The sequence below is a fragment of the Amblyomma mixtum genome, chromosome 8 (genome assembly GCF_055824585.1).
Source record: "Amblyomma mixtum isolate Tamu chromosome 8, ASM5582458v1, whole genome shotgun sequence".
Classification (NCBI taxonomy): Eukaryota; Metazoa; Arthropoda; class Arachnida; order Ixodida; family Ixodidae; genus Amblyomma; species Amblyomma mixtum.
Genome location: NC_143019.1, coordinates 105,270,265 through 105,285,646, shown reverse-complemented (window position 1 = coordinate 105,285,646; position 15,382 = coordinate 105,270,265). Strand labels below are relative to the sequence as shown.

The 15,382-nt window shown below is 45.9% G+C and overlaps 2 protein-coding genes across 2 annotated transcripts; both read right to left on the bottom strand.

Moving 5' to 3' along the window:
- Nucleotides 1–2,679: 2,679 nt before the first annotated feature.
- LOC149333780 (protein toll-like) lies at nt 2,680–9,543 on the bottom strand. Its single transcript, XM_089558772.1, has 5 exons — nt 9,306–9,543; nt 4,542–5,110; nt 4,237–4,375; nt 3,799–4,123; nt 2,680–2,995 (listed from the first exon to the last, which is right to left on the bottom strand). The coding sequence occupies exons 1-5, from the start codon at nt 9,541–9,543 to the stop codon at nt 2,689–2,691; spliced, it is 1,578 nt and encodes a 525-aa protein (XP_089414898.1). The 3' UTR covers nt 2,680–2,688.
- A 39-nt stretch (nt 9,544–9,582) lies between these two features.
- Nucleotides 9,583–15,148, bottom strand: LOC149333779 (uncharacterized). Its single transcript, XM_089558771.1, has 2 exons — nt 14,750–15,148; nt 9,583–10,173 (listed from the first exon to the last, which is right to left on the bottom strand). The coding sequence occupies exon 2, from the start codon at nt 10,114–10,116 to the stop codon at nt 9,583–9,585; it is 534 nt and encodes a 177-aa protein (XP_089414897.1). The 5' UTR covers nt 10,117–10,173; nt 14,750–15,148.
- Nucleotides 15,149–15,382: the final 234 nt, after the last annotated feature.

Sequence of the window (15,382 nt, the reverse complement as noted above, 5' to 3'; positions counted from 1 at the left end):
CTTGAAGACTGCAACCAATTCTCTGCCCGACATGACTCTCTCCCTCGCAAGAAACTGGGAGGCCGCTTGGAGAATGTCGCGGTTTCAGAAATTCGACTCCGTGCAACGTAGGCTCGGCTGGAACGACATCCACATGTTTGCATCCTACTCGCGCTGGGCCGGAGACTTCGTCCTGGCCCCGTATATTCTCTCATTTCCGCTCTACGACCACGGCCTCGTTGACGCCGTGAAGTACGGGGCGTTCGGAGCTCACGTGGCTGAGGCGTGTGCCAACGTATCTATCCCCCGCTACTTCAGCGCTAAGAAGGTAAACGCCGCCGCCAAGTGTGTAGCGACCACGGGTACCACAGACAGGCTAGCAGCACTGTCTCGCGCGGTGTCCTTGGACGTGCTGCCGGACGCGTTCGCTGCACACGGCTCCCGCTTCAACCTGGCGGAATTCAGAAGTATGACGGAGGAACAGCTCTTGTTCGTCACCTGGTGCTACATTCGCTGCCGCGGGAACTCGGAGGCCATCGGCGACGGCTGCAGCGGCGCTGTGCGCCACGTGGCTGCCTTTAGCGATGCTTTCTCCTGCAGTGTTGGCAAACCACTGAACCCCGAGAACAAATGTGTCGTCCTTGAAGGTCTGCTTTGAAGACCACTTCAGAGACAGGCGGCACTTCGCACACCTGCGGCGCTTGACGGGTGTGGTTTCCGTTCACTACACAACATATATCTATCTCCTTTTCTTTGTCGTTAAAACATTTTTTCCTTGGATATTTTCACGGTTTGAAGCTGTGCAATGTAGAGCCTTGTGATGCAGCTAAAAGGCTATTTGTTTAACTTTAGTTTTTATATATGGCTTCTAAAAGTCTAATTCCGTTCCTACTAGCGAAACTTCATTGAACGAAAACGAAATCTACTGTGAAACATTTTTCCTGCAACTGTGAGCAATGCTTTGATTTTCAATGTTATCCGGCCTTTATACTGAACTGCGGCATACTGAAACTCTTATGATATGATACCGTATTGCACTGTTGTGTTATTGGTCGCCGGAAATCTTGTCGCATTTCGAACGGCTGTATTTCCATAATTTCAGCGCGCCTGGAGTGTGCACTTTTTATTATTGCATTCCCTGCACAGCCGATTTTTTTTTTCATCCGAAAGAAGCTATCTTTCAAATAGCGGCCCGACTGCTAACATGCAGGAACAGATGTCGCGGTGGCTGTGTGAATACAGTGTTCCCCTACTGGGCACGATGTCGTAGATTCACAGACACTCCGGTCGAATTCACTGCGTGTGAAATTTCTCTACAGGTACTGACATTAGTATGAATGTTTAGCGATTGCTGGCATCGAGGTTACTCCGAAACCCACCGCTTATAAAAGCGCCTATTATCCGCTTCCTCCATTGTCGAGATTCAAATTTGGTTGTAATAAAAACATTGACTTTAGGTCATCTTCCGTAAGCTCGGCAAAGCGTCCTTCACATGTGCTACCATTACAGTGTTGCTGACCACGTGTCTACGCTGATGAGGAAATATACCGAGACAATAAATTTCAAAATACTTCGCAAGGGAGAAAAAGTACAACTGTGAAGTTACACAAAGAATTATGGCAAGGCTGTCTTCTATCACAGCTGCTATTCATGCTTTATATGATAAATATGGAAAGAAGGCTACAAAGGAACCATCTAGGTTATAATCTTTTTTTTTAATCTGTCGTACAGGTTAGGCGGAAAAGTATTTGAGCAATGGCTTCCGGGTTTAATGTATGGGAAGATATTGCACTGTTAACACGTAGCGAGGAATAGTGGTAAACTCTGGTTAATTGTGGAGACGAAGGAGACACTCTAGGTTTCAGTTTTAGCGCAAGTAAGTCAGGTGTCATGAATAGGTACAACTGATCAGATGCGTGCAATACAAGGCCATGAAATACCCAGAGTGGTCGGATGCAAATATCTGAGGATATGGTTAAACGAAGGGCAGATATACACAGAAAAGCATTTACAGTCTCTCAGGGCAAATGAGCGAAGGGATGCCGGGATAATGAAGCATAGGGCATTATGGAGGTACAACAAATATGAAGTGCTGAGAGGTATTTGGAAAGGAATAATGGTACCGGGGCATACTTTCGGCAATGCGATTCTGTACTTAAGGGCAGCAGTTCAGTGGAGATTAGAAGTAAATCAGAGCTGTTGGTAGATTAACACTAGGTGCCCATGACAAAACAAAAATCGAGGCAGTACGTGGGAATATGGGCTGGGCATCCTTCGAAGCACGGGAAGCTCAGAATAAAATACTATATAAACAACGCCCGGGGAAACTGGACGAGAGCAAGTCGGCAGCTAAGGTATTTAAATACTTATATAGAAAGAGCGTTCACTCATAATGGCGGAAAGGAATTGGGAAACTCACCAGTAATTATGCCGCACACGAGGATGGAGAAAGAAAGAGCATTAAACGACTGGTAAAAAACGCGGAAGATAAAAATTGGCTGAGTTCAATTGAAAAGATGCATAGTGTAAAACTATATCGATACAGTAGTCGGTAACTTTTATAGTCTCAAGCAAATGTTCTCACAGGCGTAGGAAGGGACCAGAGTCCAGGGACCAGAGTACAAACCTTTGTACACAGCGAGACGAGGCACAGATGCTTACGAGCGTTGCTATCATACTCATATCACAAATGCAGTGGAATTCAACATTCTAAGCTGCAGCCTGTTTTATTTCAATAGATTCGATTTCGGCAATAGCTGGCTGCAGTGGTTTGTGCTTAATGAGCTTCTTTTTTGCATCCATCTTTGGCATCGAGCAGTAGAACCTGTCCCAAAAGTTCGCTTCTCCCCAGCGGAGGTAATTCGCCGCCCGCATGTAGAGGCGCAGGTCTTCGTCTAGAGAACCAGGGGCAACCTCTTCGACAAGCACAATGATCAGTCTGTTGACGTTGTCCTCCAGGGCTTTCTGATGCGCCAACCGGAACTCCCAGCGGCACCACTCGCTTGCTACGAAGTTCCTGCAGGAGTGAGAACGCATCATCAGCATTTGCCTTGAAAAGAGTATTTCTCAAAAAAGTCCACCTTTTAACTCATCATAAAATCTGTGAAGTGCAAAATGAGGGTCAAAACGTTCCATAAGTTATACTTAACCGACTAACTCGGGGGATGAAAAACAATATCATAACATTCCCACAATTATTGCGTACACTTCACCTTGTATTATGAAACAATCGTAGAAATGGTCCAAGAGCAATGATTCCTAGCATGCGGGGTACATTTCAGAGTTCATGTTGTCCCTAAATTTGAAGGGTATCTGCGACCTTTACTTACCTAAGTTTTTTTTACATCAATCACATGGGCCAATCAAAATGAACGCAGCTTTGAAGCTGAAAAACACGTCCTACGCTAGGGTGATATTTTCAGCTATGCATGGCTACCCGCTACGGAAGCGGAGAAGTGCCTGAAACCCAGACATGCCTACGCGTATGCAGAGGTCAGAACAATTTTGCTTATTGGAGGGGCAGCCATGAAAAACTTTTTGAATAGTATAACAGGCTCAAATTTCCATGGATCACTTATGTTGGCTTTCTAGGAGCGCCGAAGTCCAAAGTCCTAAAGAAATCAAAAGTGGCCGGAAGTGTTTGGCCTGACTGATCGGGCATAGTTCTAGCGTAGACCCGAAGTAGACGATCGCACAGTACTCGTCAGCAACCAAGTTATGCAGCGCCCGTTGCTTTCAGACATGCAAAGGACCGAGAAGTCGTTAGGATTGAGTAAGAGCTGCGCATCCGTTTATGCGCATGAAAGGGAACATGTTTACCCGGTGAGGAGGAGCACCGTCCTTCTGGAGCAGGCGACCGCGTCACGGATGATGTCCTGCAGCAGGAAACCGCCTTTGAAGTTCCGCTCATAGGTGCAGTAGGATAAGCCAACAGCCTCTAGTCCCGGTATCAGCTGTTCATGGACCCAGCCTGCATCTTTGCTGCTGTACGATAGGAACACGTCGAACACCTTCTCTGCATCCAGGTCCCCCTCCCTGATGCAGTGCACCCAGCTGCAGACACCTCGCATGGTCAGCCAGTTCTTCAGGTGCCGTTCGCCGTAAAAGTAAGCCGCTGAGAGTGTTAGGATCACCGCCAGCATCACTGCGTGCATATACAAAAGTGGAGAATCGGAGATGCTCAGTGTTGGCGCAAGAACTATTTACAGAATACAGTAATGATCGAAAAGTGCAAATGGCTTGCGTCTCGACACGCACCGAAGGCGTACAGGAGATATGTCGTGTATGCTGGAGAAGACAGAGGACATAGTTGGCTTTCCCCTAAGGTGATAAATTTCCTCTCTGACACAAGTTGATTCAAACTTTCAGCGCATGTGATGTGTCTGGAATCTGGAATCTGTAAGAACGGCAGGCAAAATAGGCCAACCGAATGGGGTAAAAAAGTGTAGGAAGAAAGAAGAGACCGCGAAACTGCATAATAAACTTCATTTGGTATGGTAAAATATGGTATTTTGAAGCACCCTCTTTCCCAGATTACTCTGGTGGTCACTGGTTACGCTTACCACATTCTTGTGAGCATCCAGCCACTGCCGAAATGAATAATCATCACATCCGCATTGGAAAGGGTTGCCGGACAGCCATAGAGAAGTAAAGTTGCGTTCCATCACCAGGGCGCGTGGAAATTCCATCAGGTGGTTGCCCCTAAGATCGAGGGAGTGCACTTTGCTGGGAAGGGCATTCGCACTGAGTCTTGAAATGAGATTATTTCGTAAACAAAGCACTTCCACATGGGGAGCGGCGTTTTTGAAAGAGGCATCGATCTCTTCGAGGCGGTTGTCGCCCAGATCCAAATCCGTCGCGTTTTCAGGAAAGGTTTTGGGTAACCGGTTCAATTCTGCCGACGAGCAGTTCACGACGATGCCTCGGTTTCCAAATCCATCATCACGGCAGGTGCAGCTGCAGCCCGCTTCACAGTCATCCTGCCACTTGGTCAAGTTCTCCTCTGTCAAGTCGTGAAGCGAGTTTCCTTTCATCCAGGGTGGGCTCTCACACATCGGTTTTCGCGTTAAGCGCACTTCACTGTCGTGCCTTAGAAGCCAGGCCAATCTGCAGTCGCATAGCAATGGGTTGTCTGGAACCGGAAACGAATTAAAGACAACACTGTAAGCAAGTTGCTGTGGATAAAAGACACTGATAAAGCCATTTTGTAGATGCTATAGATATAGTCCTTTAGTCATATAAATGAAAATCATATTACTTTTTCAGGTACAAAATAGGGATTCTCGGTCACTATGCATGCCCCTGTTCCATGGTTCTTTATTCTCACATGATCATGAAGAAAATATTCGATGCTAAGCTATTAGAGTGTTTCCAAAAGCGGCCATATAACGCAGTAGATGCTGTCAATATTTCCTCGGACTTCTCCAGTGTGTCACGTTAGCTGCTGCGTGTCACGCTCATTGGCCATCGAACGAGAGGAGCAAGTGAAGTTTGTCACTCTGCCCGTTTCACTTTCGCGTTGCGAAATAAGATTAGCGTATTACGTTATGACTCTTTGATACTACAAAGGGATCTCACGTCTTGAGGCACCGTGTTGCATGTGTTGCTTGAAAGACTTAGGTTCGATAAAATCTTTCTTAGGTTCGATAAAATCCTGAAAAACAATTTCCAACTCCCTTATTATTTGGATCAGTTTTATTCTGCAAAATTATCAAGAATCTCATTAAAAATTGTTTTTTTTGCAAATCTCTTTCCAGAAATCATTCGGTTAATTTGCTTGCCTCAGCGCGGTCAAGCAGGTATGTGGTTGTATTATTAATTATTTGAGTACACTTTGAGACAGGGATTACAAGGGAATAGGTATGTGGTTTTCTAAGCGCTCAATATCACCCATGTTTGTGATGAATGCTACCACTGCTCTCAGTGCCTTTCTAATGGTAGAGAAGCTTTGGAGCCAATTTTGTGCGGAGACAGAAACTTTCGCGAGGAGCACAACGAAGAGAGGGGATGCGATGAAGCGACATTAGTGCTGCTGGGACAGAAGCTATTTCAATAAAAGACATTTCTATGAATTCGTGACTGTTCCTTGGGATTTTTTCATGCGAATTAAGTTAAGGCCCGTGCACGAAATAAATAATTTATTGTGCCTCTCGCGGAAAAAGAAAACACGGAAAGAGAGACAGAACGTCACTAACAGTACCATTTATGAGGAGCGCTACGAAGAGTTGGCTGAAAAAATTTCTGCCACTTTATTATCGCATTATGTTGCCTAGAATGCTGCCTGCACTGATTACATCACCCACTCCTGTCGTGTACAATAATTGCATAATTAGTTTTTCTAGTTTACGGGACCTGTCTTCGGTTAGTTTTCGGACGTTTCGTTGAACAATGTTTTGGTCTGCCGCAGACATTCCCAGCAGCCTTCTTAGTTACCGTACCTCCTACGGCTAATAAAGTTATCTTTGGTTTTGGTTATGTTATGATTGTGCCGTTCGGACAGGGCGGAATACGAGTTTTCGGGCACGGTTTCAAATTTTTTGTTGCTGTGAATATCGAGTCGATGTGGAGAAAACGCTGTAACGTTGTACACTATCAGCATTTATATTGCGCAAAATTAATGAGAATATGTCCCCTAGTATTACCTGGGAAGGAGTTAAAGCGGACTCAAATTTGAGTCACTGCTGAAATTGTGTTCGATTTGATTTTATACTTGTATTCGTGTTCTTGTAAGTGCTACATTGCTTCTGGCATTCTCTCACCTGCCGGGAACCGACAAGGCTGCCAGGGCTTTGTGAGGGAGGCTATTGTAACATGCATTTGGAAAAAAAAAAGTTGTATATTTCTTTTATTTAACAGGTTTCTACAGGATTTTTTGTGCTCCTGATTCATCAACGGACTTTCAATTTCAAGCTTATTTTAGACTTCAGTATTCTGCTGCCTCGAAAGTTTACAGTTTACAATTCGTTTACTGAAGGAATATATCTACTTAGGGCAGGTAGTGACCGCTGATCCGGATCACAAGAAGGATATAACTAGAAGAATAAGAATGGGGTGTAGCGCATTTGGCAGGTTCTGTCAGATCATGAATGGCAGTTTAATAATATCCCTCCAGAATACAACAGCTTTGTCTTACCGGCACTCACCTATGGGGCAGAAACGTGGAGGGTAACGAAAAGCGTTCAGCTTATCTTAAGGTCAACGCGGCGTGCTATGGAAAGGAAAATGATAGGTGTAACATAAAGAGAGAGGAAGAGGGCAGAGTGGGTGAGAGAAGAAAGGCGGGTTAACGACACCATTGTCGAAGTCGAGATGAATGGGGTTGTCAGCGTATGGAATTTGAAGGGAAGGTAACCGATTGTGATCATTTGTGACGGACTAGATTCCAAGAGAAGGCAAGCGTAGCACGGGGCGGTAGAAAGTTAAGTGGGTGGATGAGATTAAGAATTTTGCGATAATAGGGTGGCCGCGGCTGGTACGAGTAGGTTAATTGGTGAGATATGAAAGAGGCCTTCGCCCTGCTTTGGGCGCAGTCAGGCTCATAATGCTAATGATGATGATGATGATGATGATTGTACGGTAGCTACAGCCAAGCTTGTCGGACACATCTACGCCCAGTATGCTGACAGAAGGTATGTACTGGGGGAGAGAGCCGGAGCAACGGAAAACTGCGTTGCAACGCCGTCTGCAGACGGATTCTCGGATCGACACAGCCAATGCGTGACATTGATTATCAGGAGGTGTCACTTGACTCATTTCAATGTTTGGTGCTTTAGCTCACCAAAATGCCGCAATTTTCCTTTGCTCCGGCTCCCGCCGCGTGGAGTATACCACTTTTGTCCCGATGGTACGTTGCGAAGTGAACTTCAGTTTCGGCCACCTAGCGAGGGCTCTTTTACGTCCGCTGGCTATCGTTCCTTGAAGTAAGACGGTGTTAAGGATTCTTAATTAATTTCCGAGTAAATAATTTGCTACGATTATTGTATGGTTATCACTGGAATTTGCACGATACTTCTGCAAATGCTGGCTCGCGTCTACCTGCCTCTTTAGCACCTTTGGATTGATGTCGGCCATCAGTAGAACGCAGAGTGCTTTTGCTATATTCAGTAGCAGTGCGATGTATCCACGGGGACTACTGTCCATTTTACAATTTATTAAGTAAGTTTGATTTATTACTGTGGTTAATTTATTTAGACTGATTACAATGGCTGAAAAGAACATGAACGTTGTGTTTGAAAGAGCTCCTACAATGCGAGCAGACGTGCATTTAGTGAATACCAGCTCTCCGGTCTACATATTGAAATTTAATAGAGAAGTGTTTATTCGATCGCTGGCCGGCACCCGCATTCCTTTTCTCTAATCGTGTTTCTGCTCTTTTCTTTGAACATTTGATTGCGACAACATTAGGAGGACCATGACGGCGAGATCTGTAGGCCGTCGGCATCGGGCCTAGGTGTCTGTGCGAAGCCTTCACCTTCCAACAGTGGCGGGGGGATTACCCTCTCTCATCTGCCACCTGTGAGTCGTTTCCCTCTCCCCTTCCTCTCTACTTGTAGGGACGACGTCTGGCTGATAAGGAGTCAGCAAAATGAACACGATTAAAAAGAAAATAACTGGACAAGTGAGGACGTCAGTGCGAAATAGATAGGCTCCCTGAAGAACTATCTGTGCAACACATTGGCTTGCGAAAAGCAGCTTGCATCTCTCTAGCTGCACAGGCGGATTTGTTTGAAGCAGCGACGTGCTGGGACAGTCGCGCATTTCTTTACCACTGCACCAAGACGCCGGTAGTGGAATGAGGACTCGTCGAGATCTATAAACGCCACATATTTTGCGTAGTTACAGCTGCAGTTAACAAACAACCGGAAAAGACAAATTGCAGATGGAAGAAGGAACCGTTAGTGGAAGAGACGAATTACTCAGACAACAGCAGATCTGCGTACAATATTGACAGCCACCCGAAGAACTGTCTGTGCATATACGAAGCTTGCGGGATCAATGAAGAATCTGCATTGGAATTGATTGGTGCATGAAATAAGAAAGCTTTTAAGTTTTCCTAGCTTTAAATCATAGCGTCCCGTATTTTTTTACCTCCTTTTGGATACGCTAACTTACATCCACTCTATATTGCGGTGTTCTGTAATCTTTAAGGTTTCGTCTCGGTTAGGGAAATAAAAAGCTATAGCATGAAACCTTACAGACCTGTGATTTTTCCTTAATTCCCCAACAGGGCACGCCATTTCCGCCGGTAATGGGCGAGCACCTTTATGGTCGACCTTTTCAAAGAAGTCGCATGGTTTGGAAAGTGGCAACCAAATGTGATAGCTTACGGTCCACGGTCACGTTCGGTGTAGTTGTCATGCGTTGCGGAAAATCCGTTCGGCGCAGAACTTCAATCCCATTTCCTGCGAGGCCGAGACCTCTCAGATGTACAGTTCCTGTGAAGGCACCTTCCACGCTGGTGATGTTGTTTCCCATCAGAGCGATGTAGGCGAGGAACGCGTTTCGTCCAAATTCACCTCTTTCTAAGTACTGTATTTCATTGAAGGCCGCATCAAAGTATTTCATATTTACGAGGTGTCTCAAGGAACCATTAAGAGAAACCAACTAATTGCTTCGTAAACGCAGATTTTTAAGAGTGACGAGTCCCCGGAACGCGTTCCTACCAAACCAATGAACGTTGTTTTCGCTCAGATGCAACTCCAGAAGGTCCGCATTGTCTTTGAAGTCATCGTCGGGAACGTGGCTGATGAGGTTGTTCCTGAGAAATAGCTTTCTTAAACTTCCGAGATATTTAAACACGTCGGTGATGCTAGTTATGCGATTGGAAGTTAATATAATTTCCTTCATTCGGCGTGTGTGCCTGAACATCTCTGCCAAGTTGGTCAGCTGGTTCGCCTTCATGTTTAGAAATTCTAAGTTTGATTCTGCGCTAAAAACAGACGCATTTACGTAACTTATCTTGTTTTTGCTGAGGTCCAGACGACGGAGTCTTTGAAGCGCCTTGAAAGCTGTAGGCTCTATGTCGCTTATTTGGTTGTCGCCCAAGCGGAGTGCTTCTATTACGCAATTTGCTGACGCGAACTTAGGTATAACGCCAATCTTGTTGTGGGCGAGGTTGATTTCTTTTAGGTATGGCATCCTCGATTTCGCAAGTTCACTGATGTCCACTATCAAGTTGTTCTCGAGGCTGATTGTCTGAAAAAAAATTTCAATGAAACAATCAGGAGCAGCATTCTATCCAAATTATCTTTGCGACATCCGAAAGATGCCGATAGGCATCGAAACAAGTAAAGCGTAGGCGAGCTTAATTTTTATTTCTGGAGTATATGAAGTGGCGTATTAAGTTCTCTATTTGATCTAAAATGTTCGCTCTAGTTATTTTGCAGTGACCAAAGTGACAAATAAAAAAAATGCTGCATGTTTATTTTTTTTTCTGGTTTTCATGACTGCAATCGTTGGGTCTTTTCAAACAACCAAGGTCTGAGCCACCGGTGTGAGTTTCTTAGTCACTGACTCGGAACCAGAGCTGAGCCGGGGCATGAGTTACTGAGCCATCGCTGTTGGTGAAGAAGTGGAAATGGAGCCACTGGATAAGTTTTCGAAACGTATCTAGTGACACTAGGCGGAAAGGTCAACACAATCGCACAAAACACGACGTTAAAGCCCTACTTGACCGAAATTTTTCAAACCGTAAAAAGGTTGTTTTTTCATAGTACACCCCCGTATTATGCTACCCACAAAACATTACGCTCCAGTTTCAAGCAGTTACGGTGCCAAACGCTCGCAAAAATCGGAGTTTTCAATACCGAAACTGGAAAAACGTGCGCCATTGCCGCCCGCCGGAAGTGACGCATGTTTGAGACTAGAGTCCGGACAGGTTCGGAGCGTCTGCTCGTTGCGGCTCGAGCAAAGCGCTGGTACCGGTAGCGCGTGCAGCACTTCGTGTGATAAATACTGGTTATATGTGAAAACACACATCTTAAAACGGATGAAAGACCCTAGAAAAAGTTTTAAACGTGTTTTATTTGCTGTAGTAGACTAGAAAACTCCTGGCTCAATCTCAGCGAAGATGATCGCGCCGCAATGCTAGTGAGCATTGTTTGCCTGGCAGTGTTCGATTACAGCTTGTACAAAGTTTGGACATTGCGGAGGAAGGAAGCGTAATCAAATGGAGGCCAAGTAGAAGTGCTTGTATTATCAAGTTGGCTTTTTCGAGCGGGCACGCGCATGCCAGCAGCACATGTGCGCTGTGCTGTGCGTCCAATATGGTTGTTGTCTTGATAAAAGAAATGACCTGCCTTCTCCTTTTCCTTCTGATTTTTCTCCCCCGTCGAAATGCGCATAGAAATTTGCAGTGCTCTGAACGCGAGGTAAATCAATAAAAACAGCTGGATGTCTAAAAAGAGAGCTCAAGAGAATCAAGCGCTGCGTTAAGCGAAAGAATATGCCAGAAGCAAAATTTGTGTTTCAAAATAAATATATATTTTTCTCTTCGAGGACCGTGGCATCAATGCGGTGCCGATGGTGGGCTGGTTCATCTTCGCGCGCCTCGGTCGGGCCAGCCACTGCGTATTGCGAAATACATGCGGATTCAAATGAACAAAACTTATGCGCTGCGTTCATTACTTTATTTACCTAGAACCACTTAAAGCCTGTGTACAGCAGGGACGGAAATGTTTTTCTAATCTTTTCAAACCACACAGCTGGGCAGAACGACGTGGTTGCCGGACCCCAGTCGACCGTTTACACCCACCGCGCAAATTACCGTAGGCAGTGTGTCCGTATCGACTGAGTAATAATTCAGAACTTATAATCAAAATTACGTGTTGTCTTTCATTGAGAATATTATCATTCAAATAACATGCGTTTCGACCTCTGAGGTCTTGGAGACGCGCCTCAAATGGTAACGCTGAAGCTTCCTGTAATCGACCTCAAGTATGAACGGCGTGAGGCAGTAAGAAATTCGACGGTTTCAGTAACGCTCATGTGGCCTTCCAGGATTCTCAGCCAGGCCTGCGAATCTTCGAGGCAGCAGATACACTCGGCGCACGACGGCATTATTGCTCATTTGGCAGAGCTGTACGTGCAGTAAACGCTTGCATATGTTGATTCCTTTTCAGACTAAGCAGACCTCCCCTTAGACTGCTGCCTGGTTTAAATAACGTGCGGTCAAAAGGGCAATGGAGTGCATACTGCAACCGCGCAAAACGACGAGGGACGCAGAGAGGAATGCACAGGACAAGATGCGAATCCGCGTCTTGTCCTGTGCTTTCCTCTCTTGGTGCCTCGTCGTTTTGCACAGTTGCAATATGCACTCCATTGTCAACCACCAACTTGCCCGCCTTCACTTGTTACATGTCAGAAGGTCGCTGCTCGATGAGCAAAACCGTCCACTTCAGCTTCTGAACCGGCTAAGCTAGCTTGTGACAAGCGGTCCCCCGTCCTCTTTATTCTCCCGATTGGACACGCCTCGAAGCCTTTCTTCTCCGAATTATTACCCTCTCGGTTCCTGGCATGCTTTGCCCATCGGGCCAGAAACATGTAGTACGTGCTCTGATGCATGATGTAGACCGAGACAGGTCTATTGACAAAACCCACCCCACAAAAGTGGTTAGCGCGAGGCAGAAGCGTCAGTCACCCACCATTATCTTTTTTGAAGAAGAGAGTGGAATTCACGTTAAAACCTGAGCGCCAGACAGCTGACACCAGCTTTCGAGATCGGGGGTGAAGGGCAGTGGCCGAGAGGTATACATGGTGCGTTCCGCATTCCTCGTATTCCTTTCCGCGGCCACGCACTTCGTCAACATGATGCCAGCAGTTTATTTTTCTCGGAGGCCATCGAGCTTCGCGGTGAAAACAACCAGAAACGCTCCAGAAGAAGAGCTTACAAGGAGCGCGCACTCACTTCCGAACGCCTGAAACTGGCGAGCCGGCGATGCCGGTGTCTCATTTGTGCGTCATTTCCGGTCAGGTTTGTTAGTTTTCCAGCACACCGCTACGGGACTGCGTCGTCTGCTACAGAGGTTTTTGAACGCTTACAACTAAAATTCTAGACGCTTCACAGCCCTAATATTAAATATAAATATTGTTCATAACATGCGCACTTTATCCAGCGCAAAATTAGCCGAAGTAAACTTTCGGTCAAGTAGGCCTTTAATGGTATCAGTGAAGCACATTTCCTCCTGCACGCCAGGATATACTGTCTGCGATTTGTTCAGTGTGCCTGCAAACATCGGCACATTAGCCTGCCGGCTTGCTAGGTGTGGACAACGCCCTAGACGCGTTGCGGGAAACCGTTTTTATAAGGTCGATGATTTATGGGCATACAACATTTTGACGAATTGGTTGCGCCCCATCAATGCCTGCTTAAGCGTGAATTTTCATACAAACGAGGTTTTTTAATCGGGTTCCGCCACTTTTAGGTCTTCCTTGTGGCTCGTGACAAAGCATATGCTGCGTTCTACCATGTTTTCTCAGAGACATGTTCACTGTGTAGGGTGACTCGAGTTTTTTTCCTTTCGTTACACTTGTGTAGTTGGCGTAGTTTGTTTACTTTGGGGTAAACACTACGTGGTGTTATGTGTGCGCTGCGGCGACCTTTGAATAAACCTTCCAGGTTGGGAGGATGACGTCTGGCAGTTTGTGGCTCATGGTTGAGCAAGGCGTGGTGAGGAGTGTTAATGACTTAATCCCCAATGTGCCAGAGTGAGTGAAATGTGCCAGAGTGAGGAGCAGCCGGAATATTGAACCGAGATTTAAATTTATTGCCAAACTGCCCTTTTTAGCTCTCCGTCAGGGTGCTTTAAGATGTCTTCTAAGAGTGTACGAGGGGGTAGATAGTCAATCAAGGCGGAAAGCTATAGTATGACTTCATTTTGAGATATAAAATTTGGGAGCGAAGAAGACGCCGGAAGTAAGTAAAAGCATCGAGCGCTAATCTAAAGCCCGCTTATTAGAGCGACGCCTGTGTTGAATGACGGGCCTCAGTACACAACCATTAACATACCACAATGAGTCACGTGGATGGCCAGCCTTGTAATCAACATGGTCTGATTTCTTAAGCTCATAGGGTAAACTATCTGAGCGAGTTTTGAGACCAAAGGCAAATCCGTTTTCGAACTCTAGTTTGGGTGCAATAAACCTTCTATGGCGCCTATTGTAAAATAAATTTCTTTATGTTTTTGGTAAAGTTATATTTAACTGTGCCGAGCCTTGTTAGCTTGTGCACTCGAATTGCCGATAATCTCACTTGAAAAACGGGTGTCGCGTTTTCCTAATTTTTCTGGACGGCGTTTTCAGGTGGCGCTCGTAAATGATTTCGTGGGACCTCATCCATGAGACATCGAAGAGAAAACTAAAATATGCACTCAACAAAGCACAGTGCCGTAATAATTTTGCGCGCTCTCCATCAGCTGTGTTCACAAGTGCTTCACAAAGTTTAAACTAAGAGAAATCCTAAACTAAACGCACTGAGTGTCGGAGCCAGTACTCGATTTCGCACTTTGTCAAGCCTGTTCTATTCAAAGCCGCATATACGCTCCACTCTATAGCGTGCAAGAAAGGGCTTCGATAGCGGCGTTCAGCCATGTTCAGCATGATCCAGAAAGGGCTAAAGAAGAGGATAGAATACTTGATACTTTTGCGGTTTGCTCGTATGAATGAGCTCGTTTACATTTGGAGTGAAGTTACATAATATGTCTTGTAACCATGACTTAACTCATTGCTGCGATTTGACGCAGAGCTAAAAATAATGAGAAAATAAGACGCTTACCTCTAAGTAGCGCAAGTCGTCAAACAGGCCATTTACTACGGTGATGCGGTTACTGGCTATACGGACTTCTCTCAAATTTCTTGACTTCTTGAAGAGAACGGGCGACAGGTGCTGGATCTTGTTGTGCGACAACAACAGGACCTTCAGCTTGGTAAAACCACTCAGGTATTCTTCGTCCACCTCTTCAATGCTGTTGTACCGTAGGTCCAACTGATATAATTCGGGCAAATACAGAGAGCCCTGCAGAGCTCTGAAGGTATTTCCACTTGCAATAATATGATGCAAGCCCTTAGCGGCGCTCAAACCGCATGGGAGATTGTTCAGCAGAGTCTCTTTCAAGGAGATTTTGTACAGTTTAATTGCGGACCTCAGGGTCGTTTCTCCCCGCAGGGAGGCGTCTGCAGCATGCAGACGTCGGTGAGTGGCGACACCACGGGGTTAACCCGAGCATCCGCAGGGACATCCCCGCAGGGGGATGATGGTGAACAATGCGTCACCACGGACCCGAGCATCCGCGCTTAGCCGTGCGTGGCATCGCCGTGTCCGGGGAAAAGGGGATCCTGGTGGTTGAGCTGATACCGAGCGTTTGGACCCTTAAGGCCCCTCGGCGGAGGCAACACACCACTTTGGCCC

Coding starts and splice junctions, on each gene's coding strand:
- LOC149333780 (XM_089558772.1), bottom strand. CDS start 9,543: ATGAAATACTTTGATGCGGCCTTCAATGAAATACAGTACTTAGAAAGA. Junction 4,376..4,541: donor TGGATGCTCACAAGAATGTG/GTAAGCGTAACC, acceptor CCGTTCTTACAG/ATTCCAGATTCCAGACACAT. Junction 2,996..3,798: donor ACGGTGCTCCTCCTCACCGG/GTAAACATGTTC, acceptor TCACTCCTGCAG/GAACTTCGTAGCAAGCGAGT.
- LOC149333779 (XM_089558771.1), bottom strand. CDS start 10,116: ATGCCATACCTAAAAGAAATCAACCTCGCCCACAACAAGATTGGCGTT.